Source organism: Hypomesus nipponensis, chromosome 17 (assembly GCF_054491055.1).
Source record: "Hypomesus nipponensis isolate SF chromosome 17, ASM5449105v1, whole genome shotgun sequence".
NCBI lineage: Eukaryota > Metazoa > Chordata > Actinopteri > Osmeriformes > Osmeridae > Hypomesus > Hypomesus nipponensis.
Window position 1 is genome coordinate 5,546,990 of NC_140377.1, and position 25,539 is coordinate 5,572,528.

A 25,539-nucleotide genomic window follows, 5' to 3' on the forward strand; every position below is an offset into this window, starting at 1 on the left:
CTTCCTCTGTACCGAGTTTTGATCTACTCCTTTCTCTCTAAACTCCTCTATCTCTCTGCTCCTCTACCCTGTGAAACCCCTTTTATTTCCTCGTCGTCTCTGGGTCATCTCTGCCTCACCCCCTCCCTTTGTCTCCCTGCGGCCCCTCCAGGCAGTTCCACGCAGCCCTGGAGGACCTGAGTGAAGCCGCCCGCCTCTGCCCCAACAACCGAGAGATCCAGCGGTTGCTGCAGAGGGTGGAGGAGGAGTGTCGCCAGGTGGAGGAGGAGCTTGAACTGCCCCCCAACGACGCCCCGCCCCCTTCCCTGGAGCCCCGCCCCTGCCCGTCGGAGCTGGAGGCGGGCCAGGAGCTGTACGAGGAGGAGGAGGAGGCGGACTACATGGAGAGAGACATGGAGGCCCCGCCCCCCGCCGACCCCCTGCCCCGCTCCTCCCCGTCTCCCTCCGTGCTGCCCCTCTCTCACAGCCTGACGCCCTCCCCGGGACACCGCGAGCCGCCCTACCTCTCTGGAGGCCAGGCCTCCCTGGGCCAGGCCTTTGAGTTCCGCCCCGGCCCCCCCGCCATGTCCTCCCCCACCCGCCAGGGGTACCAGTCCTCCTCCCCGTCTCTCTCCCCGACTCACCCGAGCTCCCACTACCGCCCCAGCCCCCCGCACACCTCCCCGGCTCACCAGCCCTCCGCCTACCACTTCAGCCCCCCTCCCTCCCCGCTGCGCCGGGGGCCCCAGTACCGCGCCAGCCCCACCTCGGAGAGCGCCGGGGGGATGTACCGTCCCCAGTCCGCCTCCGCCCGCTACCAGTCAGAGCACCAGCACCCGAGCCGGCCCAAGTCTCCTCTGTCCAAGATGTCCAGCCAGCGCTCCTTCCAGCTGCCCTCCCAGGGCCCGTTCCAGGAGCAGGCCCACCCTCCCCAGCAGGGCCAGTGGCTGCAGCCCGCCAAGGCCCAGATCATACGCACCAACCAGCCCAGCGCGTCCGCCCACTCCAGCGCCGTGCTGGGCAGCTCCGCCTACTCCCAGATGGCTCACTCCATGTCGGCCCGCCTGCCCCCCGACCTGGCCGAGCTGGGGGAGGGGGTGTACCCTAACCTGGGCGAGGGGTACCCCAGTGCCCTGGACGGAAGGCCTTCTCTTCAGGTGCAGGCCAGTCTGAGCGCGGGGGCTCTCTACCAGCAGGTCGGGGGCCCCATGGAGGATGACCTCCCCCTTCATCAGAGGCCCTCTTCAGCCTATCGGCCCGGGGGAGGAGGAGGGGGGCCGAGGTACGGCCAGACCCCACAGATCAGCCGCAGTCAATCCGCAGCCTATTACCCCGTGTCGCCCCACGAGCTGGAGATGGAGCTGGAGAGGCAGACAGCGCTGGGCTCCCCTGAGAACCACCACGGCCTGCGCCGGCCCATCAGCTCCAACACCTCGGAGCCCAAGCCCCACATGTCCACCCCCAGACCTCTCATCCACTCCCAGAGCGTGGGCCTGCGTTTTTCCCCCTCCAGCAGCAGCCTCGTTGGGGGCTCGGCTGCTAATCTAGGCCCGGGCTTCCGGCCCTCGGCCTCGGTCCAGCAAATGGAGATCCCACTGCAGCTGGCCTACGAGGGCGGGGTGGGGGTTTACTGCGACGACCTCTCGCCCGCGTCGCCCCCGGAGACGATGGACATGAGGGTCGTGGGGGGGACGTACCCCGGCGAGGCGCTGCGCTCCAGGAACACGCCCTTCATGGGGGTGATCGACAAGACGGCGCGGACGCACCAGTACATCCCGCAGCCTCCCGCCGCCGGCCGCTCCTGGGCCGTGTCGTCGCTGGACACGGTGGTCACCAGCCCCGCCACGTCGCCCAGCAACGTGGCCGCCACGCACGGCTACGGCCAGCCCTCCGGCCTCAGCCACATCGCCTACTACAACCGCACCAACAACGCCCACAACGGGCACCTCCTCGACGACGACTACTACCAACCGCCGCCCTCCAACGGTGCCCGCGAGGGCCGGTCCGACGGCATGGGCAGAGTGAGCCAGGCGCCGACTTACCCGGACGTGAAGGTGGCGCGGACGCTGCCCGTGGCGCAAGCCTACCAGGACAGCGAGTACAGACAGATGTCCAGGGAAAGGCAAGGCCCCACCTCCCCCATCAAACCAAAGAGACCCTTTGTAGAGTCCAACGTCTAGACGGGGGGCGAGGGAGAGGCGCAGTAAGGGTTTACGAGATGGGAGATGCTGTGTCAGACTCGATAAAGAGAGAGGGAGAGAAAGCGGAGAAGAGGGAGGGGGGGAGAAAGACTGTCACTTGAGGAAAGCCAGGCCCGCTGACGTTCATTCGTGAGTCATCCCACAACAGACTGAAGAAAGATGAGAGGCTTGCTGACGTTGTTGAGTCACGGAGAGACAATATTGTGACAGGAATAACAATTCTACTGCTGTACATTCATAACTACTACTCGCTCCTCCCTGAAGCGCTCTCTCTCCTTCTACCTTACTCAGCTTTTCACTGGGTTTCAAACATGGAACTTCAGAAACGTTTTTTTTCTTTTTTTTCTTGGAAGTAAAATAAACACAATGACTCAGAAAGACTGAGAATATTTCTGCCTAGGTGTTTTGTCGATATGAAAAAGGGAAGGCCTTGGGAAAAGCATTTCGATCAGAAAATATGTTATGTTTATAACCTGGGAGCCTCCAGTAACAGGCAGGACACTTTGCTTTCCCCAGCCTTGGACTGTTTGTCCTGGGGTAGTTTGAGGCGAGACCAGAGCCTGTCTAGTTCATCCATGGAAGTCCAACTCTTAAGGCCTCCTACTCTTAAATGGCACAATAACAACAGACTGTAACCAGGAGAACATTGTCATCTGCTGTATCTGGAACTGCAAATGTCCTTAACATACTTGTACATAGGGAATAAAAAAAGAATATTTATCATTTAAGTTATGTTTGTAAAATAACAACAACAAAAAAGAATATTTCTGTTGGACTGTATATTTTTCCGTTTTCCTTTGGCATTTTCCAAGGTTTCCTCTTAAGGTGACATGAAAGCCTTGAGGAGCAACCGTTTCAAATCAATTTCAGGTTCACCAATCGTCGTTTTATTCTTTATGGCTTAACGGTTTTCACATCCAAGCTGTAGTTCTTGAAGCTTCAAACAGGAACGCTGACCTGCTTTAAGTGTGGTCAGATCCTGACAGCCACGCACATACACGTTTTTATCACCATATAAAACCTTTAAACACATCCATCAACAAGGGACCACCTGTGGAAGGAAGGAGAGGTGCAAAGTTAAGCTCTGTGTTGTTACATGAGGGAAATGGGGTCCAAAGCTGGACTTGAACCTATCACTATCGCTAGCCAGTTATGAGTCAGATATCAGCGTATTCATCCATTGAGAGATATGCCTAATCATTTAAAGTTTCGTCTGGGGATACACTTCCTTTACACAGTGCCTTTGTCATGCCTATCTGAGTAGGATGATGCTGTCAGAGGAAGTGATGCGAATGTTTCTGTTTTACATAAATGACAGTTATACAGGGGGGTGTGTCTGTCTGTACTCTTCATCCAGGTCAGTGTAACCTTACAATGAAGCATATAGACACTGTATGGTGACAGCCCAACCCCTACCCCAGTATGGCACTTAATGAGCTATGAGCTAATGAGTGACTCTTCTCAGTCTGTTCACACAAACCACTATCATCTATGTTCCAACTACAGTTTGTATTTTCAATTTTTCGGTCTTGTTTCTTTTTGTCTTTTTTCTCTCTCTTGCTGTAATATTATGCCTTTGAAAATCAGTGCTGACGTTTGTTTTCAAGCCAATGCATACTTATTTATTTATATTGTTGATATATTTTTTGGTGAGAGCCTGTTTTGGTTTGAGGGGATTTCTTCAGTATTTTCTCGGCTCTTATTGGTTCATCCTTATAAACAAAGAAAACAAGAAAGTTGAAAGAGACTTACGTATACCGGCAAGACCCTCCAGTTATTTCGCCATTGAAATACTTTACTTAATGAGCCTGTTGCTTGGACGCACCTTCTGCCAATCTCGGAGGCCTATCCTATGATTGAGCCTGATTCCTGGAGTAGGAGGAGCTTCTAGTCAGTTCCCTCATCTGACAAGTGGACATAAGGAGGGAAGGAGGCACAAAATAGCGTTTATTTTCAAAATCCTTTTTTTATAGAGTTGACTGTAAATGACTGTAAATGTCGTGTTGATTTCAAATGCATGGTTGTTCTGTCTCTCATGCTCCTATGAACATGTAGTACAATAATGTAACACGTGTTTGTACAGAAGTTGAAAAATATTGATTCTGGGTTATCAGTATTTGAACGGAGGAGCAGAGGAAGGGATACTGATGGAAAATGTTTTCTGGCAAATATTCTCTTTGCAGTTTTCTTTGGTTACCGTAGAGTTTCCGGGGGCTTGCTGAGCAGAATTCTCTGTACATTGTCTGTATATGTGAGTTGTGAAGTTTTAAACCAGAAGGTCATAAAAACATGAATGCATTTTCCTTTTTTCCCCTTTTTTGAAACCCAGTTAAACGATTGTAAACTGTACAATCCTCTGTATGTATGAGAAAATAATGTACTTATTTAAAAATGGTTACCACTTCAAAGAAAAGAAAGACGAAAACGTTGTACGACTCATTGTCTCTCCATTCATACAGTCATAACATGTCTATCATGGTTCTAAAACCCTGGATTATTTAGTAGCTCAGGCTTCTATTTGAATACAACTTCAATATAAGACTCTGATTCACACTAACACATTGACAAGTCAAGTCTAATGCCAGTGTAATAATTGAGGCATGCCACTTTAATAGTGATATGATGGTAAGCAAGATAATGGATTTCCATCAGTTTATCAGGCAGTGTGTTCAGACAAGACAAGGGGGCATCTGAGCAGACAAATAAACAAGCAGCAAAAAGGAATCAAACCTTCTTAATTCATTACAATATGGACAACAGAACTATATCTTCATACAAGGTTTCTAATATTTGCACAATCTCTTTCCATCTGTGTTTCTGTAATGTATGACACAGGCAGATCTTTACAAAGGAACATCAAGCACACAGGAATGCACAACAGCTCAATGAAGAATACTTCAAAATATCAGACTAAAAACAAGGTCACCTTTCCTACTACAGTACTACTTGAATCCATCTTTATACAGCTACAGAAACAGAAGTAAACATGAGTTTGCTTCTTAATCTAACATCAAACATTATGCTGATAAACTGAAAGCTAGAATGAAGGTTTGTTTCTTATCTGTGGAAACATCTACTTCTCATTCCCCTGACAGATCCTTTTACAGTACCTTGGTAAATTATACCTGATTATCACTAGCTAAGATACTGACAGCTCTCCAACACACGTAATCACTTAATCTCTCAACTGTGAATGGAGCAATGTTAACCCTATGAAATAGTGCAACATGAAAATATCTGGTGGACCCAGTTTGGCTTGTATTTGGCACTGCCTTACCAAGACAAAGGCACACTTGAGCATTCAGAAGTAATTTATAGTACTGTAAAAGAGAAACAGGAGATAATCCATTTAATTTCAGAGGTTGTTTCTTGTGAAGATATTTGGGTTTATGGCACTTGTGTGATTGTTAAAATGGTTACACCAGTTTAAGTCAGTTGTGTAAATCTAGGGAACACTAGGGGGCATGTGAGCCGTCTTCATTTAGTACAGGAAATTGGATTGAGGGCAGCTACTGAACCAGAGGGGTTGTCTACCACCTACAACATTTCAAAAAGGTTTGGATCAAGTTTTCAGGAAACAAAACAACGGCCGTCCATTTTCGGGGGGAGAGCAGCTCTACTAAGGGGAGTTTGGGCTCCCCCCCTCGGTCAGGGTCTTAAAGTGCACTGACAACGCCTCCTCTTCAGGATGGGGGGGTCGTCTGAAGTCCTCCCGCGTCACCACGTAGCCCACCAGCACTCCGAAGCCCACCAGCAGTAGTCCCAGCACGTTGGCCAGGACTCCCTCAGAGTCAAACTTGGAGTAGGTGTTCCTGGATGGACACACCCCGTGCACGCAGTTATGTCAACAAGCTAGCACACAGCGATAACGCCAACCAATCTGTAGCTTCAGATCCATCGTTACCTTTGTTTACCCTGAGACCTGTTTAAATGAGTTTATTATTCATGGCTTGATCGTCATGTTTAAACTGTGGCTCTGGTGGGCTTGTCCATGTTTGTGATTTGTCACATGGTGCAAACACTGCCTCTTTAATGGGATCACGCTCATTGCTAGACTGGAAAACCTGAGTTGACCTTATCGAGATTATAACCACCGTCATGACCCGAATTTCCCCATTGTGGAACAAATAAAGGTATATTTTATCTTATGACAACGCTAATACATGATTGCAGTTGTTAACCTTATCCTGGGTATGCGTAACTTGCTTTGAAGGACAGGCCCCAGGTGTGTCAGCAAAGAGTCAATCCTAATATCTAGACAGCATTCAGCCAGGTTGCATTGCCTCCGCTCTAAGCGGTCTGAAGTATAACTCACTGGATGCTGAAGAGCAGTTTCTCTGTGATGCCCAGCAGGCTGGTTCCCACAGCCATGATCAGCAGCACCAGGCCAAAGAAGGCGTGGAGAGGCAGGTACCAGCTCCTCAGCCGGGCCGACGCCCCGGGGAACAAGAAGAACGCCAGGCCCATCACCCACTAGAGGGAGGGGGGGGAGAGACATAATGGATAAGTGAAGAAAGAGGTTTAGAAAATGATTTTGTCAAAAGACGTGGAAAAGGATCTAAATTAATATACAAAGCCAGCTGATACATTTTTTTTCTTAAGAGCACTGCTTTGTCTGTAGTCCATCCCAACCATTTAATGCAAGCCCATGAGCAATGAAAATTGAAGGTGATATGTATGTATGTGTGTATGTGTGTGTGTGTGTGTGTGTGTGTGTGTGTCTTTCCACCTGAACACAGAAGAAGACGAAGGTGGCCATGCCACACCAGCTGTGGAGGGAGTACATGTTTGGGATCTTGGCTGTCCTGTGAAAGTCAAACACTGCAACCATACCTAGAGAGAGGGAGAGAGAGCGAGCAAAAGAGAGAGGTGTCAACAGTTAGAACTATAGGGATGAGTGAATTTAGTGAATGGATCAAAGAGGCCCATTCACAAAAGCCCATCCTTATCTATGGCCTTTCACAATGTTCACAATTCATTAACGTTTTGGAAAACACACACGTACACACACACACAAACAGGTCTTACCCACTATACTGATGACGAGTGCAAGGAGGTGGATGACCGCATGGAGGATTTTGACATTGCGTTTGTTCTCATTCCTGAACACCCTGTACACTAGGATGGCTGTAGAGAGAAATTATGTCAAATTTCACATCTTTACCATACCAGTCATACAGTGTTTACATGTCAATTCATTCTAAACAAAATATTTCATAACAATGCAATTTTTTTTTTTAAATGTATATACATCTTATCTGTGCTTCTCAAGAGTTATGAGCAGGCCCAAACGTAATACGCAATTTTTTTCACATTTTCTGCGGTTATTCAGACTGAAAATCTGCGGAAATCTGCGGATTCTGCTAGCCGTCCTGTTCTTATGTCGGATGCGCCCGAAGAGGTTCCACAACAGTTTGACGGCAAATATGGTCGATTAAATGTTGACAGACTTAGCAAAAAAGTATTTATCCATCCTCATAAAGATCAGCTGAAAATTCTGCGCCCACATATTCCATTTGGGCCTGGTTATGAGGTATGTGATTACGTAGTCACTAAATGCAGGTCAGGTACTCTCTGAAGAGCTTCAACAGCACAATTTCACAGTGTTCAGACTCACAATTATGGGGAGATTAGAGAGCGGTCTAAGACACATACTTGTGACTAGCCCAGTCTGAAACACACACACACACACACTTGACCAGCTCAGTCTACAGCATGATTCCAGTCAAGAGAGCAATCACCAAGGTCACACTAACATCAGCTTCCAGGAGCACAACAAACTTGGCAGAAACTACCGGAAGTCATACAGTGACAAAGTTTCGATTACGTTATGGTCTGTTAAAGAACTATGACTTAAGACAAACACCGCCCAAATACATACAGAAACCCACATATACACACAACAGAAACCCACATATACACACACTCACACACACTATTTAATAGTGTCACAAGGGTAAACAAGAGAAACCTGAATCCCCCAAGGCTAAAGCAGTCTGTCCATCCTGGGTTTGTCTCCAGACACCTGCTCTGTCCCCAGGGTGTGTCCAGCCCTGTGTGGACAGCTCTGCCTCTCACACACACACACACACACACACACACACTAATGGCTCACTGACCTTTACGCTTATTGTCCTAATCTAATTGCCGCAGCTGGGATTGGAATTGAATCGCTACAGCTGAAATGATTACCTTCATAACAAGTTTAGCAGGCTTCTCCATGTGGCAGCCAAGAGCAACACTTGAAAAGCGACTTAAATTGGTATTAATGTAAATGACTTGTTTAGTTGTTGGGCAAAGTGGAGCTCTGTTTTGGGTGTGACCGTACAGAGTATTCCTCAGCAAAGTCTCTGTAAGTGATCAGTCAACACAAGGCAGACTTCACAATGTGGGAATTTTCAACCAAACGTTCTTGACAGACACACAGTTTCCTTTTTTACGTACACACATACGACCACACAGAAACACATACACACAATCCAACATAGACGCACAAAGAAAAGCTTAAGAGACATCAGTGCTCTGCTTAAACAACATCAGATCTGTCTTACTGAAACAGCCGTTGGGTCTGTGACTGGGCCTCTGTGTAGCTTTTGCAGAGCCTCTTACTAATCTAATAGTTCAGACAGAACCTCCAGGCTACAACTACTATAACAGCCACCGTGACTATCAGACAGAACAGCTTCCTTCAAAGGCTGATGTTTGTTGCTGGGGAACAGTAAACAGTTTGCAAGCAATTCATCTTCCTGATACAATAGAAAAACATTAGAATGTATTTTTGATGTGCGTAGACGCAAGCTCTCTGTGCTCTGGGTCTGCTTGCTAGTACCAATGTGTTTGTGTGGCTGAAACTCACCATCCCCATAGAGGAAGACCAGGCCCAGCACCATGCAGAGGGGATGAACGTTGAACTCCTGGGAGGATCCATCCCAGGCATAGCCCCCCCGGTAGTGACCCATCCACACACCTGTGATCACCACACAGGCCAGGCCTAGCACCTGGGACCCCCCCACATACCAGGGCAGGGACCCCAGACCTCGCATAGTATGCTGGGGACTCTCCTCCATGGTCTGATGAGCAAAGAGGGACACAGAGAGAGTGAGAGGGGCTTGGGGAGAAGGAGAGACGGGGGGTTAGGGATGGGTTGTGTTGTGTTAGAAGAAGAGAGGGCATAACCTCAGCAGCAGAGAGCATTGTGGTTGAAATATGTGAACCAAAGGATATGATGTAATTACAAAAGCAGTTTATTATGCTGTTTAATTAATGCTTGAGGATTCAGATAATCCTGTGACAGAATCGTATGTGTATCATTCACTATGCGTGAAAATGTTAAGCTAAATTTCAGAAGTGGGAATCAACGAGGTGATCCAACAGGTGAAGATCACTACAAAATGGTCTGCCAAGAGTATCTTCGGCATTTGAGGGCTAATTCCATGAATTTGATATATATTTTCCAATAAATATACGTCTCACTATTAATCAACATAAAACTATTGCAGCCTGTACTGGGTTCTTGCATCGTTCTTCAAAGTTAAAAAAAAGTGTTCCTTCACGTGCGTGCATGACAAACAGGGATAACGTCAACCGGCTTCTTATCTTTTGCTTCCACAAACTACCTCATGTGATACTAGACTGTATGAGATCTGCTTACGGAAACTTGTCTCATTACATGACTAGTACAATTTGCAGGGTAGGTTAGGGTACTTTACAAAGTGCATTCGGTGTTGTGCTAAACGTTCTTTCTTAAAAAGATCAATTGTCTATAACTCTAAAATTACACAGCCGCCCTGTAAAGCTGCGCACAGCGTGGAACTGTATTTTGCAGAATGGATACAGGTTCATATGAGGTGAATCCACCACAAGTATCACCTACCTCAGAGGCAAGTCCTTTATAGCTTACTGCCGACAAGTGCGAGAGCCGAGATCCTTATTAGTTCCGTCACTGAAGTGTGGGTGTGTTTTGGATCAGTTCCTGAATAAAGAAGGAAAGCTAAACAAACCTATTACTGAGGAAACTGAAAAACATGTCTGAACTGAACTGCCGAGAAGTGGCAATATCTCTTCGGTGATCCCCGCAGGTTGCAGCCGCCTGGGAAAGCGTCAAATATAAGATAACTTGCCCAGTCGTGACGCAAAACAACCGTGGCGCAGCTGAAATTGGACAGATGAGTAGATTGCCATCCTGTTGCCACTCCTTTCCTTCTCTCTCTCCATCAGTAACCACAGAGGAGGGAGGAGCCCAAATTGTCCTTTACAGAGAAGGATGACTAACCCCTCAAACGTCCAAAGGTCTGTTACCTTGACGACAGAAGATGCGAAGCCTCTGGGGATTGACATGCGTTGAAGAAATTAAACCTCTCCACACCCGTCAATGAATCTTAAGCGATTAATTTGATGTGGTTGGTCAAATTAGATTGTCCATACATTTCAACTGGTCTGGTCAGCTAGATAAATGCAATTTAGTGTCCCTAATTGATGCAGCTAGGGCTATGTCTGAAGCTACAACTAAATAAGAGGCTTATTATGTTGAATGTGGAAGTTTCTTACATTCTGAAAAACAAACACGCAATTGTGTAATTGCAGTAAAATTGAATACACTGTTAAGGGCATCACATAACGGGACCAAAAGAAAAACGAGTAGCCTAATAAAGACCACATTTAAGAATTCGTTTTCTGTTGTGTTCTCTCAAGCTACCTCAAGAAGGCGACAAAAAATGTAGCCACAAATGTTGAATCAATGCAGCTTCGTTTGCTCCAAGCAGCATCTTTAGAGAACGCAATTGTTTGTAGGAATACAATGCTGTAGTTTAAATTGAATAGATGCAGAGTAGCATAGCAGGTTTATTTGTACAAATTATTAAACAGAGGCCATGGTCATCATTAATAACACTGAGGACTGGTTTGGATTAGGTAGGTAGCCTACATAGAAATATAGTCACAAAAATGCCAGTATTTATATAAATCTGGTGGTCATGTTGGTACTTTTGAAGGTATTGTAATGATGGTGACACCAGCTAATTCACTATTAGTCTCGAGCGAGGAGCAGAATGAGAAGCCATGTAGATGTCAATGCTTAACTTCTCAAGGGGGGGCCTGAAAGAGACGTGTCATCTGTGGTTGTCAGACTTCTAGGCCTGAGGATGAGGAAGACTTGTCCCAATTTCTCACATTTTAAATTAGCAGTATTTTGGCGATAGGCTATATATTGGTGACAATAGTCTGACATAGGCCTAGTGCATGGAAAAATCCAGACCCGTATATGATAGTTCATGGCAATTTTGCAATTTTAAATCAGATTTACTCAGTTTTACTGTATCGTTAGGGTGATGTAACCAAAAATCGTGTTTATAAACTTCCCCAAATAGCCAACAGGTGGCGGTGTATAAAACTAGAGTTATACCACCCAAACGGATATGATGACTTCGACTAGTTTATATCTCTTGTTTCCTTTTTCCGCCTTCCTCTTTCCCTTCTGCCGCAATGTCTAAGAGAGGTATGAATCCTGCTATGAAACATCCACTTTCATCCTATGCTTAAATCGTCTGTAGCACAGTGAAATTACTAGCTTCCTTGAGATGAACCATCATATTAAATGTATTCGTTCCTATTTGAGCGATGTTGTTAAAGATAAAACATGATTTTGAGGGATAAAGACAGACTGCTTGATGTCAGCCATGTTTGCTAAGCGCTGCCTAGCCTATTGCTAGGTAACTTAAAAGTAAGATGTTGTTTTTGCATGCTTTTTACTGTCGTTCCGATTTAAGGGGTTTACTTGAATGGGTCCAATATTTAACTAAGTTTAAAAGAAAGCTAGATACTGTAGTTACCGTTCCGAGGTAAATTCATGAGCTTGCGTGGAGGCACATTTCTCCCGCAAGCTTCTTGTGCAGCAGTGGCATGTGTATCGAGAGCTGACAGTTTGTCACTTGGTCACTTCCATAGTGAACGTTGCACGTCGATAAATGTATTTCTGAAATGATGATTGTGCCCCCCTAAATGCTTCTTTTGCTGGTCAACTTGGCACTGGCACGTATTTAGTCACTACCTACATACACAAGGCACGTTAGCTCAGAGTACACGATGGTTACTCCTGGTGATATGTTGTTGAACAAGTGAATCCGATATATTCTAATTAACGCGATATGTGCTAACTGGAGCTGTGTTGATAAGTAATTTGTGTACATCTTCTGGGTCAGTTGAGTCGCAGGCCAGATTGTTAAAGTTATCCTTCAAAAAGCACTTGCCTTGTCCAGTCAGTGGCTAGGTGAGTTGTCGAAGGAGGAAAAAGTGAATGCATCATTGGTGGGTGAGATGGCAGTTTCTCATCTGTACTGAACAATCTCAATCCATGATGGGACAAATTTAGACTATTCAAGACTTCAACATTAGAAGCTATGTTGGAAGTCTCGTCTGTAGTTAACGTTTGCTTCCTTGCCAGGACGTGGTGGGTCATCTGGAGCAAAGTTCCGCATATCCCTGGGTCTCCCAGTGGGAGCGGTCATCAACTGCGCTGACAACACAGGTATGGAAACTCATGCTGATATCGACTGCCCAGCAGGGGGAACAGGGTCCATGCCTGAGGTTCCTCAGTATCATTTCACATGTGGTTACACTTTCCAATATATCAGGTGTACAAACAGGCATGGTTTTAAAGTGTCATTATGCATGTTGTGTAACAGTGGTGCTAGTTGGTGTCATTTCTGTGTTGCTTGGGTCTAAATGGCCCCTTCCAAAAGCACTTACTTTGTCCGATCAGTGGCTGGGTGAGTTGTCGAAGAAGGGAAAAACAAAACGCATCACTGGTGGGTGAGATGGCAGTGCTACTGTTACTGACCAATCTCAATCAGTGATGAAACAATCCCATGCAGTCATGAAGTGTCAGTTTGTATTGTGCTATCTATTGTAATGGTTCTACCAAAGGTTTCACTCAAGTCTGTGAAAGGTTGATCAGGAAAAACCTGGGGAATGTGGCTTCCATGTAGAGAACACGTCCATATGTCTCCGTCTCTCCTCAGGTGCCAAGAACCTGTACATCATCTCTGTAAAGGGTATCAAGGGTCGTCTGAACCGTCTGCCCGCCGCTGGTGTGGGTGACATGGTGATGGCCACAGTCAAGAAAGGCAAGCCCGAACTCAGGAAGAAGGGTGAGTCTGCACGTGCTCAGTTGACCTTTATTCCAGCTTTCGTTTCAGTTCAATGGAAGTGGGATCTGGGAGGTGTTAGATTTCTCACTAAATTGTCGAAAGAAGCTGTAAAAGAAAAAGAAAAAATAAGTTACTTTGACACTCCGAATGTCTGTGTTTACGGTACTGTAGTCAGTGTAAACAACCCAACATGTACCCTATGTGGCTAATACCCCCTATTCTTCTTACAGTGCATCCTGCAGTGGTGATACGGCAACGAAAGTCGTACCGGCGAAAAGATGGTGTGTTTCTCTACTTTGAAGACAATGCGGGGGTCATAGTGAACGTTAAAGGAGAAATGAAAGGTGAGTTTTGGTACCCATCTGACTCAAAGGTCAAGGGTTCAAAGCCCACTGCTACATTTTAGAACAGGTCCTATTGTACATTTTGTATAAACTATTAGACAATTGCATGCAATTCTGATGTATTGTTAAACGAAATGCCCCTCCCCCCTTCAAAAAAGCACTTGCGTTGTCCGGTCAGTGGCTGGGTGAGTTGTCGTAGAAGGGAAAAGTAAACTCATTACTGGTGGGTGAGATGGCAGTGTTACCGTTTCCGACCAATCTCAATCCGTGATGAAACAACTTTTAGCACATAATCAATGTGTCTTGTTCTACAAGCCAGACTGAGTTGTCCATGACAATTACTTTCCATGCTCTAGTCAGGTGTTGATTTTAAAGACGCGTTGACCTGTTGATTCAAATCAAGTTGGGTGGAGTAGGGTAGACTTTCAGGTGGAAGGAAGCTGAACTGCCTGTATTGTAAGTGTCTGCTCTTCTCACCTCCAGGCTCAGCGATCACAGGCCCTGTGGCCAAGGAGTGTGCCGACCTCTGGCCGAGGATCGCCTCTAACGCTGGCAGCATAGCCTGACCTGGACCCTGCGCTGTTTTCAATAAAAACTGTTATAAAGTTTAGAATGCCTCGTGTAGTCATTTACTTACACGGACCCTTTGCTACACTTGAAGGAGTCATTATGGTCATCGTTGGACTTTCACAAACGAGATGATTGATTAGGCCAGTTTGGTCTTGTCAGATGCACAGAACAGCACAGGGTCAGATTGTGCGCTGAAATTCTAAGGACAAAACAACGCTACGCAACCTGGCATAACATAAGTACACAGAACATAGATTACATATATGATAAGCGAAAATATTGTAAACCTGATATACAATATTCACTACAGTATACTAAACCTCAAAATACACATAACTTATACTAACCATGTCCTATAAACCTAAGTGAAGTACAATAGTGCAATATTGCCAAAACAAGTGAAGAACAATAGTGCAATATTGTTGATAGTGCAAGCGGTAGCTGAAAGTGACAGTATGGAAAGTGTATTAGTGTCCATATCGATGTCCATTCAGAAGCCTGATGGCCCTTGGAAAGAAACTTGTCCAGTCTGTGTGCGAGACGCCTGGGTATCGCCTGCCAGAAGGCAATGGGGTAGAGACTAAAGGATGAGTGGTAACAGTCTCTTAGAATCCTGCCAGCTTTCCTGAGGCAACGTGTGTGGTCAGTGTCCTGTAGGGCTAGGAGCCACACAAATCTTTAAAGGGGTCATTGACTGATTGTATAGGGCATTTCACACTGTTCCTTAAGGTCTCCGAATAGGTTATGTAACATTGGTTGTGAAATAGCCCTAATGAAACGCAAGCAGACGTCAACTCTGGCTTTTTGGAAACCGCCCGTTTTACAGCAGCAGTTTCAAATTGTGAGATTTGCATAGGAAAGAATCCACACTAGTACACTGTCTAGTAGGGGCGGCTGAAAAAAATCGATTCACATATGACCCGCAAGTCTTCTAGCGATTTACTGTACATTGATTAAAAAATGTTAAAAATCTAATGTATTTAAAAAAAAATTATGTATGCATATATTGAATTGAAATTTGAATCGTGACCCCCAAGAATCGATTAGAATCTTGAGGTACCAAAAGATTCCTACCCCTACTAATTAATGATTAAATGTGCCCTTAGATGCTCTAGTGGTAGTTCCTTTGAGCCATACAGGCAAGCACACACAAAATGGGTGTTACATGGGCCACACATGACATTACCTCAAAGTTTTCAACAGTTTTATTTCACAAACATGGGTTTACATCATTTACACATTGATATTGAGGAAATTACATTTGCATATAGGTCTCCCTCTCCTCCACCGCTCCACCTCTCCAATCAGGGGATGACGTCCAGACGGGGGCTGTAGGCCCTCCTCCCACCCCTCTGCTTGACCCTATCCTCTGGGGGGCTGGGACTGGGGGTGGGGGTGGGGGTCGGGGTGGGACTGGGGCTTGGCCGTTTACACATTGATATTGAGGAAATTACATTTGCATATAGGTGATACCAACTCGTTCACAAAGGTACACAGATCAGTTTGAGGGGAAAATGGACAATGTTAAGCACAACACCAGGACTAACAGCTATATAGAAAGGCCTGCACCTGAGAGAAATGCATTGGAACCACTGCTACATATGTCCACTTAAAGCCCTTGTTCTGAATGGAAGTTGAAGCTGGAAGGAACTTGAGAAACATGAGTAACTGACATTAATAGGAATCAGTGTCTGTTTCCAATTAATTATTTTTTATACATTCTGAGGATAGTGTTTCAGCAGTGTTATGGTTCTGTGCATGTGTGGTGGTGGTCATCGCTGGCCTTAATCCCTTCACAGACTGCCCTCAGCAGGGCGCGGAAAACAACCTGCTTGCCATGTTTCCCCTTGGCACTCCCTTCCGACCCCTCCTCCATTCACACTACAGTCTTTCCATCCAAATTGCCACCACCAATACTTCAGTCATTTGATCAGTCATTTCTTTGAGTCATGATGTATATCAGGAAGCATGTATGGTCATGGGTCGTCTGAAGATGAACAGAGCACATCAGAATTAGCAATATTCTGTGGTCATGCTAAATTGAACCCTTTCCTCCCTCTTTGCTCTCCCCTTAAACAATTTAGGACAGAAAATAATCATCCTTTCCATCACTCCCCCCACCCTTTTACGTTCCCTCTCCTAAACACAGACTCACTGCCTTCTCCCTCTCCTCCACCGCTCCACCTCTCCAATCAGGGGATGACGTCCAGACGGGGGCTGTAGGCCCTCCTCCCACCCCTCTGCTTGACCCTATCCTCTGGGGGGCTGGGACTGGGGGTGGGGGTGGGGGTCGGGGTGGGACTGGGGCTTGGCCGCTGCTCGCAGGTGGCCTGGGGGTGCATCTGCCAGGTTCCGTCCCGGTAGGTACAGAAACACACGGTCTGTTCATCCATCTCCACACGCTCTCCAGCCGAGATCACTACGTTCCCCGCATAACAGTTTGGGCCTGATGGGAAAAAGCAGGACATTTGTTCTGCATGAGTGTGTGTGTACAGATATGTGTGTGTTTGTACCGTATACTGCTTCCCTGTAGTGATCAAATGGCAGCCTCCGATGTAGTTAAATAGAGAGCATCAAGGATATTTGATTGGCTCTGAACTATGGATCTTCACTTCACACAGCTGACGTAAGGGAGTAGGGATGCGATGGAAAATAGAGACGCTGTTGAGCCGCTCGATGGTGTTGTGTCCAACAGCAACACAGTCAAAATAGTAAATAGCCCACTGCATGTTGAGTTGGCTGGGCATTGTGGGGCAAGGGTCCATCCCTGCTTACAGAAGGCAATGTAAGAACGTGTTTATGAGTATTGTGCTTCATGTGTTCATCACTGTCCAGACCAACCATATTATGTACCGTTTGGTGAGTATGCCATCTGCAAAGTAACTTAAAATGGAATGCTGTAAATGTCACGGCATGTTACTTATGCTATGTTTTAGCATTTGCTATAACTATTACCAATAATGCATCAGTCATTTCTAAGGATCTCCATCAGCTACACATTGGCATCGACATCCCATCGGATTGGATGAGGTCAGTTCATGGGAGCAGCAGTGCAAGTGTAAACATGGTTGTGTAATAGCTTGACTCAAAGCTGCGGGGTGTTCTCAATCACATGATCAATCCCACCCACCGACTGTGAAAGTTCCCATTAGTAATGGAAGACTGATCAGCGGATGTTGTGCGTGGGGGCTGCACTTCCACACACGTGCGCACCTCGTGCTCGGGCATGTGAACGTGTGTCACGGAGATATGTGTGGCCAGGGGGATGGAGTGTAAAACCATTTTGTTTTCCATGAACATCAGCTAATCTCCCTTTTAGATCACTATTGATATACAAATGCAGAAATATGGTGACTGGGTATTCCCACTTCAGTCACTACTACAGGGATTGTTTTGTTTGTATCTTAGGGGGTGAGGGCTAGAGGGTGTACATGGGAGTCAGATGGCTGAGCGGTTAGGGAGTCGGGCTATGACTCAGAAGGTTGCCGGTTCGATTCACGGCCATGCAAAATGACATTGTGTCCTTGGGCAAGGCACTTCACCCTACTTGCTTCAGGGGGAATGTCCCTGTAGTTATTGTAAGTCACTCTGGATAAGAGCGTCTTCTAAATTACTAAATGTAAATGTGTAAGAGCCTGGAAGACAACATTCTCACCGCTCCGGCAGACAGGACAACAGTGGTTGGGCTCATAGGTGGGGTTGACACAGTGAGGTGCCGGGCAGTTGGAGATGGTGCAGTACACTTCCCTGTTTGGCTCACAGCGACAGCGCTCACAGCGAGATAACTGAAACACCAGTACACACACAAACACACAGAGACAAACTGAGCAGATCCAACATGTCACACACATTTGGTTTGCATCACATTCAAGAAAAACTTTGCGGGGTGATAGTGTGTGTGTGATGGATTGTAATCAATCCATCAATGCTTGGGGTTTTACCCCAGTTTGATCCTTGTGCATCATCATGAAATAGTAGTTTGGCCCATAGACATGCAGAGCTCATTCAAATGTTATTTCATTTCGAAGAATAGATGATCTATCCATCCCCAAGCAAAACAAAGCAAAAACAGGATGGCAAGTTTAAACATGCGGTGTTTTCTATTTACATTTTGTAAACAAAAAATTGGCAGGCAGGATGGATCATGCGTAAAAGCGTCACGACTTGAGTGAATATAGCCTCACCTTAAATTCTTCGAGGACGCTGTACGTTCTGCCTCCATAAACGCAAACCTTCGCAATTGCCTCACATACTGGACAACAAGACTTGTATTTAATTCGCGTACATCTTGGGTGAATACGCGGACACTTCGGACGTACACACACAGGTCCGTCCTCCGTACAGGTGCAAGGGCACGCGGTAGGGCTGGGATAGTAAACCTCTCCGATGCCGTAAACGAAACCGTGGTCGTCTATACACCATTTGCCCCGGTAGTCTCCAAACTCGTAGTCCAAATCACTTTTGGAGGAGTACTCCGCTATTGTTTCAGAAATCAAGTGGAGTAGCGCAATGGAAAGGCTGAGCGCGCGGATGCTCATCCTTCCTGATTTCTCAACTGTGCCCATCTGCTGCGCTCTTGTGCGCGTTGCTCAAGCGCTGTGACGATGAAGCATGGCAACCGGCCCACAACCTTAAGCAGCGGAAATAACTGCATAGGTCGACTTTTTGTGTTGACAGCTTAGGTAACTGTAATAAGCCCATTCGTTCAGCCAAAATAGATTAAAACGCATGACAATTCGGGCTACAATAAATAAACCACACTAAATCAAAGGGACAGAGAAACCATTTTTATTTGGGCAGAAGTAGACCAGTACAAAATAATATGCATAAAGCAGAGGCATACTAAAATCATTTAGATTCAAGTAAAAACAGTCATTTCAAAGTGTGAGGTTACATGTCCATTTGTAATTGAATTGTCAGTAGGGAGTTGGATGCATGTGTGACACATTTAACAGTTCTCAATTTTTCTCTTACTAAGCAACAATACATGGGCAAATTATTTCACTCACTGTGGAATTCAATCAGTCAATCTAAAACGAATGGATGCCTAACTTACCAAACATAAGAGGCAACAAAAATAGCATGTATGGTAAAAAAAAAAATGAAATGGGTCTTGTATAGCTCAAGTACTATGGCCCTCAAGATCAACCCTGTAGAGGCTACCAGAGACTTATGATAACTTTATAACGGGTGGAATGTACTGGAAGGATTCCCACATGGGTCCACCAACCAGAGTGCCTCTCTGCAATTAAGGGTTATGTGTGTGTGTTTGTGTGTGTGGTTTAAGCTGAGGTCAATAAGGTAAGAGGGGTGGCCTGCAATCTCCTCCCCATACCCTCAGGAGTGTGTGCACCCGCCTCTCCCTTCTGGATTCACAGGAAATGAACTGGAAGAAATCTAGGAGCTGGTGGACACACACACCCCCTCTACCCAACGCATGTTCCAGCCATTCCAAATAGGGAGGCGCAGAAGTGCACTTCAGGAGGGGGGGAAGCCAGAAACCTTGTCCAGAAACAAACCCTGGCTGCTGTACTCACACCTCCGGCTCACCATCAGGCTGGGCCAGACTGATGCCCATGCTGGCCCTCATCCTCCTCGGGTACGGCTAGGTGTGTATGGGGGGGTTGGATGGTTGGATCTGGACAGGGCCTCAGGTCGGCAGCACCAGGTTGGGTAACGAGAGCGAACAGGGCTACCATTCTGGGGGGGGGGGGGGGGGAAGGTGTTATTGTGGCTGGCTGGGAGGGGGCTCCTCTGCGGGGGCAGAGGTGGGGGTCGGGGGAGTGGCCTCGGGGGCTGGGGGGGGAGCGGGGGCTTCGGAGCTGCTCTCGGAGAGGGCGGTGCTGTCGTTGGTGCCCTCGTCCGTGGTGGCGCTCTCGGCCGGCTCGGAGGGCGGCGCCGGCGGCTTCTCCGCGGGGGCGGGCGTGGCTTCCTCAGACGGCGGCTGGGGCTCCGATAGCTCTGCGGGCGCCGCCTCGTCTGAGAGAGAACGGAGGAAAGACAAGACGTGAGAACAGCGACGATGCGGATCCCCGTTTTCCTCATCCGACGGCCACCGGCTCAAGTCGATTCGAAGAAACGACGAGCGGCACTCAAGCGTCAGAGGAGACGGTCGCTAAGCTAACCTGTCTCCATGGGGGTGGGCTGATCCCCCTCCTCCTTGCTCTCTGAGGCCGGAGCCTGGGCGGGTGGGGTGGCGGTGGGGCTCTGGTCGGGGTTGCTAGGCTGCGAGGCGCTGGGCGACGCGGCTGCGGCCTTGTCAGCCTGCTCCTGCTGCTCCTGCGCCACCTGGGCCGCCTTCTCCGCCTGCTCGGCCGCCTCGCGCTCCCTCTCCTCCACCCGCCGCCTGGCCGCCTCCTCCGCCGCCGCCATCTCCGCCGCCAGCTTCTCCATGTCCACCTCCACCTTCTGGCTGCACAGCTGGAGACCAGACGGCACGCCGTTAACGGCAACTCCCACACGAGTTGATTCGGGGTGTCTTGCGGTGACATGTAGGGGAGAGGCGTCTTACCCGTTTGAGCTCAGTGTTGAATGAGTCGGTGGTCTCCAGGAATCTCCTCTTCTTGTCCTGGTGACGGTCCTCGATCTGCAGAAGCTCCGCCTCCAGCTTCCTCTGTGGAGGAGAGCGGCGGGTGAGAGAGGGGCAGGAGCACCAGGGTGTGTGCAAGAAATGAACAGGCTATGCCTCGCAGTCAGGGGCTGTGTTGTGGGTCGGTGGCGCGGCGGAGCGGCCTACCTGGTGCACCATCAGTGACTGGACCTGGCGTTTGAGGACCTGCATGCGGGCCGTGGTGACCACGGAGCGGACGTCGGGAACCACGATCTCACTCAGGATGTCGCTGATCAGCCGGTGGTTCCTCTGGAAGCGCGCCGCCGCCGTGTGCTTGATGGAGAAGCCGTCGTCGTAGTCTACAGGCAGGCAGAGGGAGGGAGAAGAGATAGGCAGATAGGGGGGGGGGGGGGGAGGAGGAGGGAAACAACTAGTTAAATTCTGAGAACACGCACACTTCTGCAACTGAAGTGTGGTTGGAAGTGCGGCTGTGCTGCTTACCGTCGGGGTCTTCTGCAGGCTGGATGCTCATGTAGGGCTCGCCCTTCTCCATGCGGGTCTGTCTCTGTCTACTCTCCTCCTCCAGCGCTGCCTCCGCACGGTTTTTGGCATTCACGTAGGCGAGGTAGGCCGGAGAGTTGTGGTAAGCCTTTAGGGAGTCGTTATACTCGATCTGCACCGACGAGAGGAGAGTGGGTGAATGCTGTATTCTGGTCTTGGCCGAATCAGACTATCCTCCCACGTAGAACGGTTGGTGTCTTTCAATTCGGGTTACAGAGTTGAAAGACACCATCTTATCTTGCGTCGTTGGAAACTCTCTTAACGGTCAGCGGCGACATCACCCACCTTCTCAGCCTCGTACTCATTCAGATAGTCCTGTTTCTCCTCGTCCGTCAGGTCCCTCCACATCCCTCCGATGATCTTACCGATCTCCCACAGCTTCAGGTCTGGGTTGGAGGCTTTCACCTGGTCCCATACCTGACAGCGCGCGCAGGCCAGAGCGGAGGGGGGGAGAGAGAGGGGTAAGCGCACAGAAGCAGTGAGGGGCAGCCAATGAATGATTGTGCGAGTTCAAAAAAAGGAAAACAGAGGGGTGAAAGAGGTCTAGTTCTATAGACGACGGTGGAGGTCTAGCAGAGAACAGGAGGAAGCCACAGCACACGACAGCAGCACAGGGGCGGAGACATAACAACACAAGGAGGACAAGGAGAGACGACAGGTTCTGGAGGGGGACGCGGGGTTCACTGAAGTCACTCAGTCTCCGACCTCCCGGTCAGAGGAGGCAGGGCAGGGCGGGGGTGGGGGGGAAAGGGGTGGCACGGACGAGGGGAGTCTCCCCCCCCCCTGCCCCCCAGGGGAGGGTGGTGGGTTCCCCCTGTACAAGCAGTAAAAGCAGACACCGTGGGTGTCTTACCTTCCTGCTTACCTTCCGGCTGTACCGCATGTAAGGCATCAGCGGCTTGTCTGGAGGTTTGGGGGGCTTGGGAACAGTGATTCCTGAGGAATTCTGGGAAAAGAAAGAGAGTGGAGACCCCAAGCAAAATAGGCACATTTGTTAGGGATTTTTTTTTTTTTTTTTACATTACATTACATTACATTCATGAAAACCAAACATCACTTTCTGTTATTACTGTGATAAAGCTATACCTGTTCACTCAAATACTCCTAACCCAAACCATTCAGTAGACCACAATGACACAAGACAGAAGAATCGCAGCAACCATCTTTATCAAGCAACCATGAAGGTAGGTATTGTAATATTTGAGTGTGCTGGCATTACTTTATACTACCAAACAAAACGCCACTAGCACTATGAAAAGAGGGCAGAGGGGACAAAACTGAATGTGACAATGACGATATGACCTTGTCCGGTGCAATGGGATGCTACTTGGGTGACAGACCTGCTGACTTCAGACCCATGTCTGTCCTAAGAGATGAGCTTCTTGTTTGTCTCCCTGTTCTAATACTTGACCCAGTTATTTGGAGTCTTGATTCGCCGTAACCGTGGGGGTCTGCATGGCATGGGGATGCTGACTAGCAGTTTAAGAGGGGCGGGGCATCAGCAGATAGGCAGCCATCTGGTACAAGACATGCTGGGTGTATCTCAACAGCCTACAGTGAGTTTTTGTTCTCCTTCCCAAAGCCAAACCTGAATCAGGTTAATAACAGTTTGTCAGCAGATAGAGGAGTGGCCCAGCTACTGAAGTCAAGCTAACTGACAACTTGGTGCAGGTAACTTATCACCCATCCTCTTTCAATGCCTGAGACATTAGAACTTCCTAAAACAAATTTGAATATCAATTCAAGACAAATTGAGGATGGGAATCATGTCTAGTTTTCCACTTTTTCTTGTTCAGTTTTCCTGTCATTTCAGAGGGACTAATCTAAAGCCTGGCTCCTAAACCTTCCGCCCCTCCCTCCCTCCCTCCCTCCTCTGGTGGACAGTAGTCCTGCTTGCTTGGCCATGGTCCTTTCATTACCCTGCTGCTGCCTCCGGAATTCCCTCCCAGCCTGTAGTTGTTGTAGGCCAGATGGCTGTAAGGGTTGTAGCCCACAAACCCTGGGGCGGAGGGCAATTGCTGATGGAAGACAAGTGAGACAAAACACGAATGAGAAATGACACAAACAAGAGGGGGGAGAGGGACCAAAAAAAAAAGAAGAAAAAAAAAAGAAGTTGTTTTTGTTTGGTTTCTTTTTCTTATGGTTATGCAATGCAGAAGCAGTCATCTATTCAATACACGGATTGTGATGTCAGAAACATCAGTTTAAATGCAAGGGGATGTAGCGGGAGGTGCAACTGTCCAGAACGCTTACATATCAATGTGTTCTTTATTCTGGAAAATAAAGTACAACTAATTAATAGGTGATTTTGGCTTTCTGTGGTAGACATTCCTGAAAGGTGCACAGGAGTTCTGTTCAAAACATTTCAGAAGAGGATTTACATGGTGGATGGTTTGGTCTTAAAAAAAAACTTTGACATGTCTGACAAGGCTTACCTGGTGGTACCCGGTAAATTAATTGGTTGACATGGGGCATGTCTTGCATAGCCACAACTACTAAACCACACCAGCCAAACCACACATGTCTTATGTGCCACCATATGTCTGAAAGTTTTCAGTTAGCAAAGACAGCTAATTTATACCAATGTTGTTAGTAAGGTAGTTCCATGTCAAATTGTTGGATCTAGTATCTGTTCTAGGATTACGTTAGCGATTAAGCAGGCAATGGATGATGAGTTCCGGGTAGGCCCACTCCCCTTACAGTGTGAGAGATACTTACTGTTGTGGGAGTGGGGGCAGGGGGAGGGGCATAGGAAGGTCTTTCTGCGAGAAAAAAAAAAACAAAGCCATTTATTTGAGCTAGCCTAAACTGAGGTCAAGAACATTGCCTCTAGACCAACAAACAACAGATGGTTTTCCAATTAGCACTAATCGTCAGGGATCGAAAACCCCAAAGTGCACTTTGTGTCAGATGTAACTATGATAATTTGCATATTGTTTTTTGCCGGAAAGATTATCAGCGTCTCAGTTTAATTCCTTACTTGACATCTTGAGCGAGGGGGGGTCCTGAAGTTTACACTACTTCCATCATTCAGCTCTGTGAAAAAAATACAAAAAAGAGAACTTTTTGAAAAGACAGACAGGCAAGTGAAAACACAAAGCCCCCAAAAGGCCCTTTCTGGCTAACTAGCTAGACACCACGGAGTAGCTGCCTGAACTTGGGTCACATTGTATTGAATGGTGAACACGTTGCTTTGTGTACGGAGTTCAAGATTTGGCTAGTTTGCGTATGCATCATATGCATTTAAAATAGTCGCTATTAATACTTAGCTGACATTAAGTAACCAGGCTAGCAAAACAGCGCGGAAGTGCCTTGAATCTGATGCAAGCTAGCGGGGCTAATCGTCTACTGTAGACAAGATGACAGCACATTTGAAAGTCTACAAGAGATACATTTGAAACGATTATGCCCCGATTTCCTACTAAATGTAGTTGGCATCAGCTTTACATGCCATATTGAAATCTACTCGAATATTCACGAAGTAAAAACCATTTAACATGCCCATACCTTACAACTCCTTTGTTCCCTCGACGCGGACGCGCTGTTTGTGAATCTGGAGGCCTAAACTCTCTGCAGCTTTTCCCCTGCTTCGGTCTGCTGTGTTCAATTGGGCACAGCGCCACCTGCCGCTGCGGAGAACAAGCAACGTACACAGTGGCTGCAGTACACAATACACAATCATCGTAACAATTTCGAAGAATTTATAGGACAAACGTGGACGTTTTTAAAACAGATCAATTATTGTAATGTATTTGACTAATGGTGACCTGCAATGCTAAAATGTCATTGTTGCAATTTACCATCCTACCAACCACTAGGTGTCAGTAAAATACCGTCTCTATGGTGTCGAATGGCTTTTTGAACACGGAGGGATGTCTATCCTTTAGTTTACTGTAACCAGTACACCTATCTCAAATCCACGCACGCACGCACACACATGTATATTAGGACTCATCACTTGGCATAAGACCATAAAGCCCAGTGAATTCCTAAAGTGGGTACATATCACTTGTTGTATAACTGAACTACTTCTAGGCCTACTGGGAGGATTCTGTGTGGGAGGGGAGTCCCCTGAGCTTCCCATGTTGCTTGGAATGACCTGGATATATTAGTCTCTGCTTTCCTTTCATCCCAGAACTGGTCCTAGAGAGCATCCCCAGACTAAAGCAGCCCACATCTGACTGTGATGT

The 25,539-nt window shown here is 47.4% G+C and overlaps 5 protein-coding genes across 8 annotated transcripts in view; 2 read left to right on the forward strand and 3 right to left on the reverse strand.

Annotated features, from left to right (window-relative positions):
* Window positions 1–4,608, forward strand: part of tanc2a (tetratricopeptide repeat, ankyrin repeat and coiled-coil containing 2a) — a 46,803-nt gene extending 42,195 nt beyond the window's left edge. For all 3 annotated transcript variants that reach the window (XM_084677018.1, XM_084677020.1, XM_084677019.1), the window contains one exon: window positions 152–4,608. In XM_084677018.1, coding sequence (XP_084533144.1) covers window positions 152–2,159 — 2,008 coding nt within the window. In that variant the 3' untranslated portion in view covers window positions 2,160–4,608. The remainder of the gene's footprint in view (window positions 1–151) is intronic.
* A 159-nt stretch (window positions 4,609–4,767) lies between these two features.
* Window positions 4,768–10,435, reverse strand: cyb561 (cytochrome b561). 2 transcript variants are annotated; one of them, XM_084677022.1, is made up of 7 exons: window positions 10,301–10,435; window positions 10,054–10,152; window positions 9,037–9,250; window positions 7,209–7,307; window positions 6,910–7,013; window positions 6,496–6,653; window positions 4,768–5,992 (listed from the first exon to the last, which is right to left on the reverse strand). In XM_084677022.1, exons 3-7 carry the CDS (start codon window positions 9,245–9,247, stop codon window positions 5,800–5,802), a joined length of 765 nt encoding a protein of 254 aa, XP_084533148.1. In that variant the 5' UTR covers window positions 9,248–9,250; window positions 10,054–10,152; window positions 10,301–10,435; the 3' UTR covers window positions 4,768–5,799. The 2 variants fall into 2 exon arrangements, with proteins under 2 accessions (XP_084533148.1, XP_084533147.1); XM_084677021.1 differs by having other exon boundaries at window positions 10,054–10,366.
* A 1,146-nt stretch (window positions 10,436–11,581) lies between these two features.
* rpl23 (ribosomal protein L23) lies at window positions 11,582–14,281 on the forward strand. The gene is made up of 5 exons (XM_084678415.1): window positions 11,582–11,673; window positions 12,619–12,702; window positions 13,196–13,324; window positions 13,555–13,668; window positions 14,152–14,281. The coding sequence occupies exons 1-5, from the start codon at window positions 11,661–11,663 to the stop codon at window positions 14,232–14,234; spliced, it is 423 nt and encodes a 140-aa protein (XP_084534541.1). The 5' UTR covers window positions 11,582–11,660; the 3' UTR covers window positions 14,235–14,281.
* A 1,394-nt stretch (window positions 14,282–15,675) lies between these two features.
* Window positions 15,676–18,776, reverse strand: LOC146253146 (von Willebrand factor C domain-containing protein 2-like). Its single transcript, XM_084678290.1, has 3 exons — window positions 18,423–18,776; window positions 17,894–18,023; window positions 15,676–16,684 (listed from the first exon to the last, which is right to left on the reverse strand). The coding sequence occupies exons 1-3, from the start codon at window positions 18,774–18,776 to the stop codon at window positions 16,431–16,433; spliced, it is 738 nt and encodes a 245-aa protein (XP_084534416.1). The 3' UTR covers window positions 15,676–16,430.
* A 1,187-nt stretch (window positions 18,777–19,963) lies between these two features.
* smarce1 (SWI/SNF related BAF chromatin remodeling complex subunit E1) lies at window positions 19,964–24,933 on the reverse strand. The gene is made up of 11 exons (XM_084678939.1): window positions 24,857–24,933; window positions 24,330–24,385; window positions 24,068–24,111; window positions 23,269–23,367; window positions 22,203–22,295; window positions 21,635–21,766; window positions 21,290–21,461; window positions 20,975–21,147; window positions 20,750–20,851; window positions 20,364–20,658; window positions 19,964–20,217 (listed from the first exon to the last, which is right to left on the reverse strand). The coding sequence occupies exons 2-11, from the start codon at window positions 24,334–24,336 to the stop codon at window positions 19,964–19,966; spliced, it is 1,371 nt and encodes a 456-aa protein (XP_084535065.1). The 5' UTR covers window positions 24,337–24,385; window positions 24,857–24,933.
* Window positions 24,934–25,539: the final 606 nt, after the last annotated feature.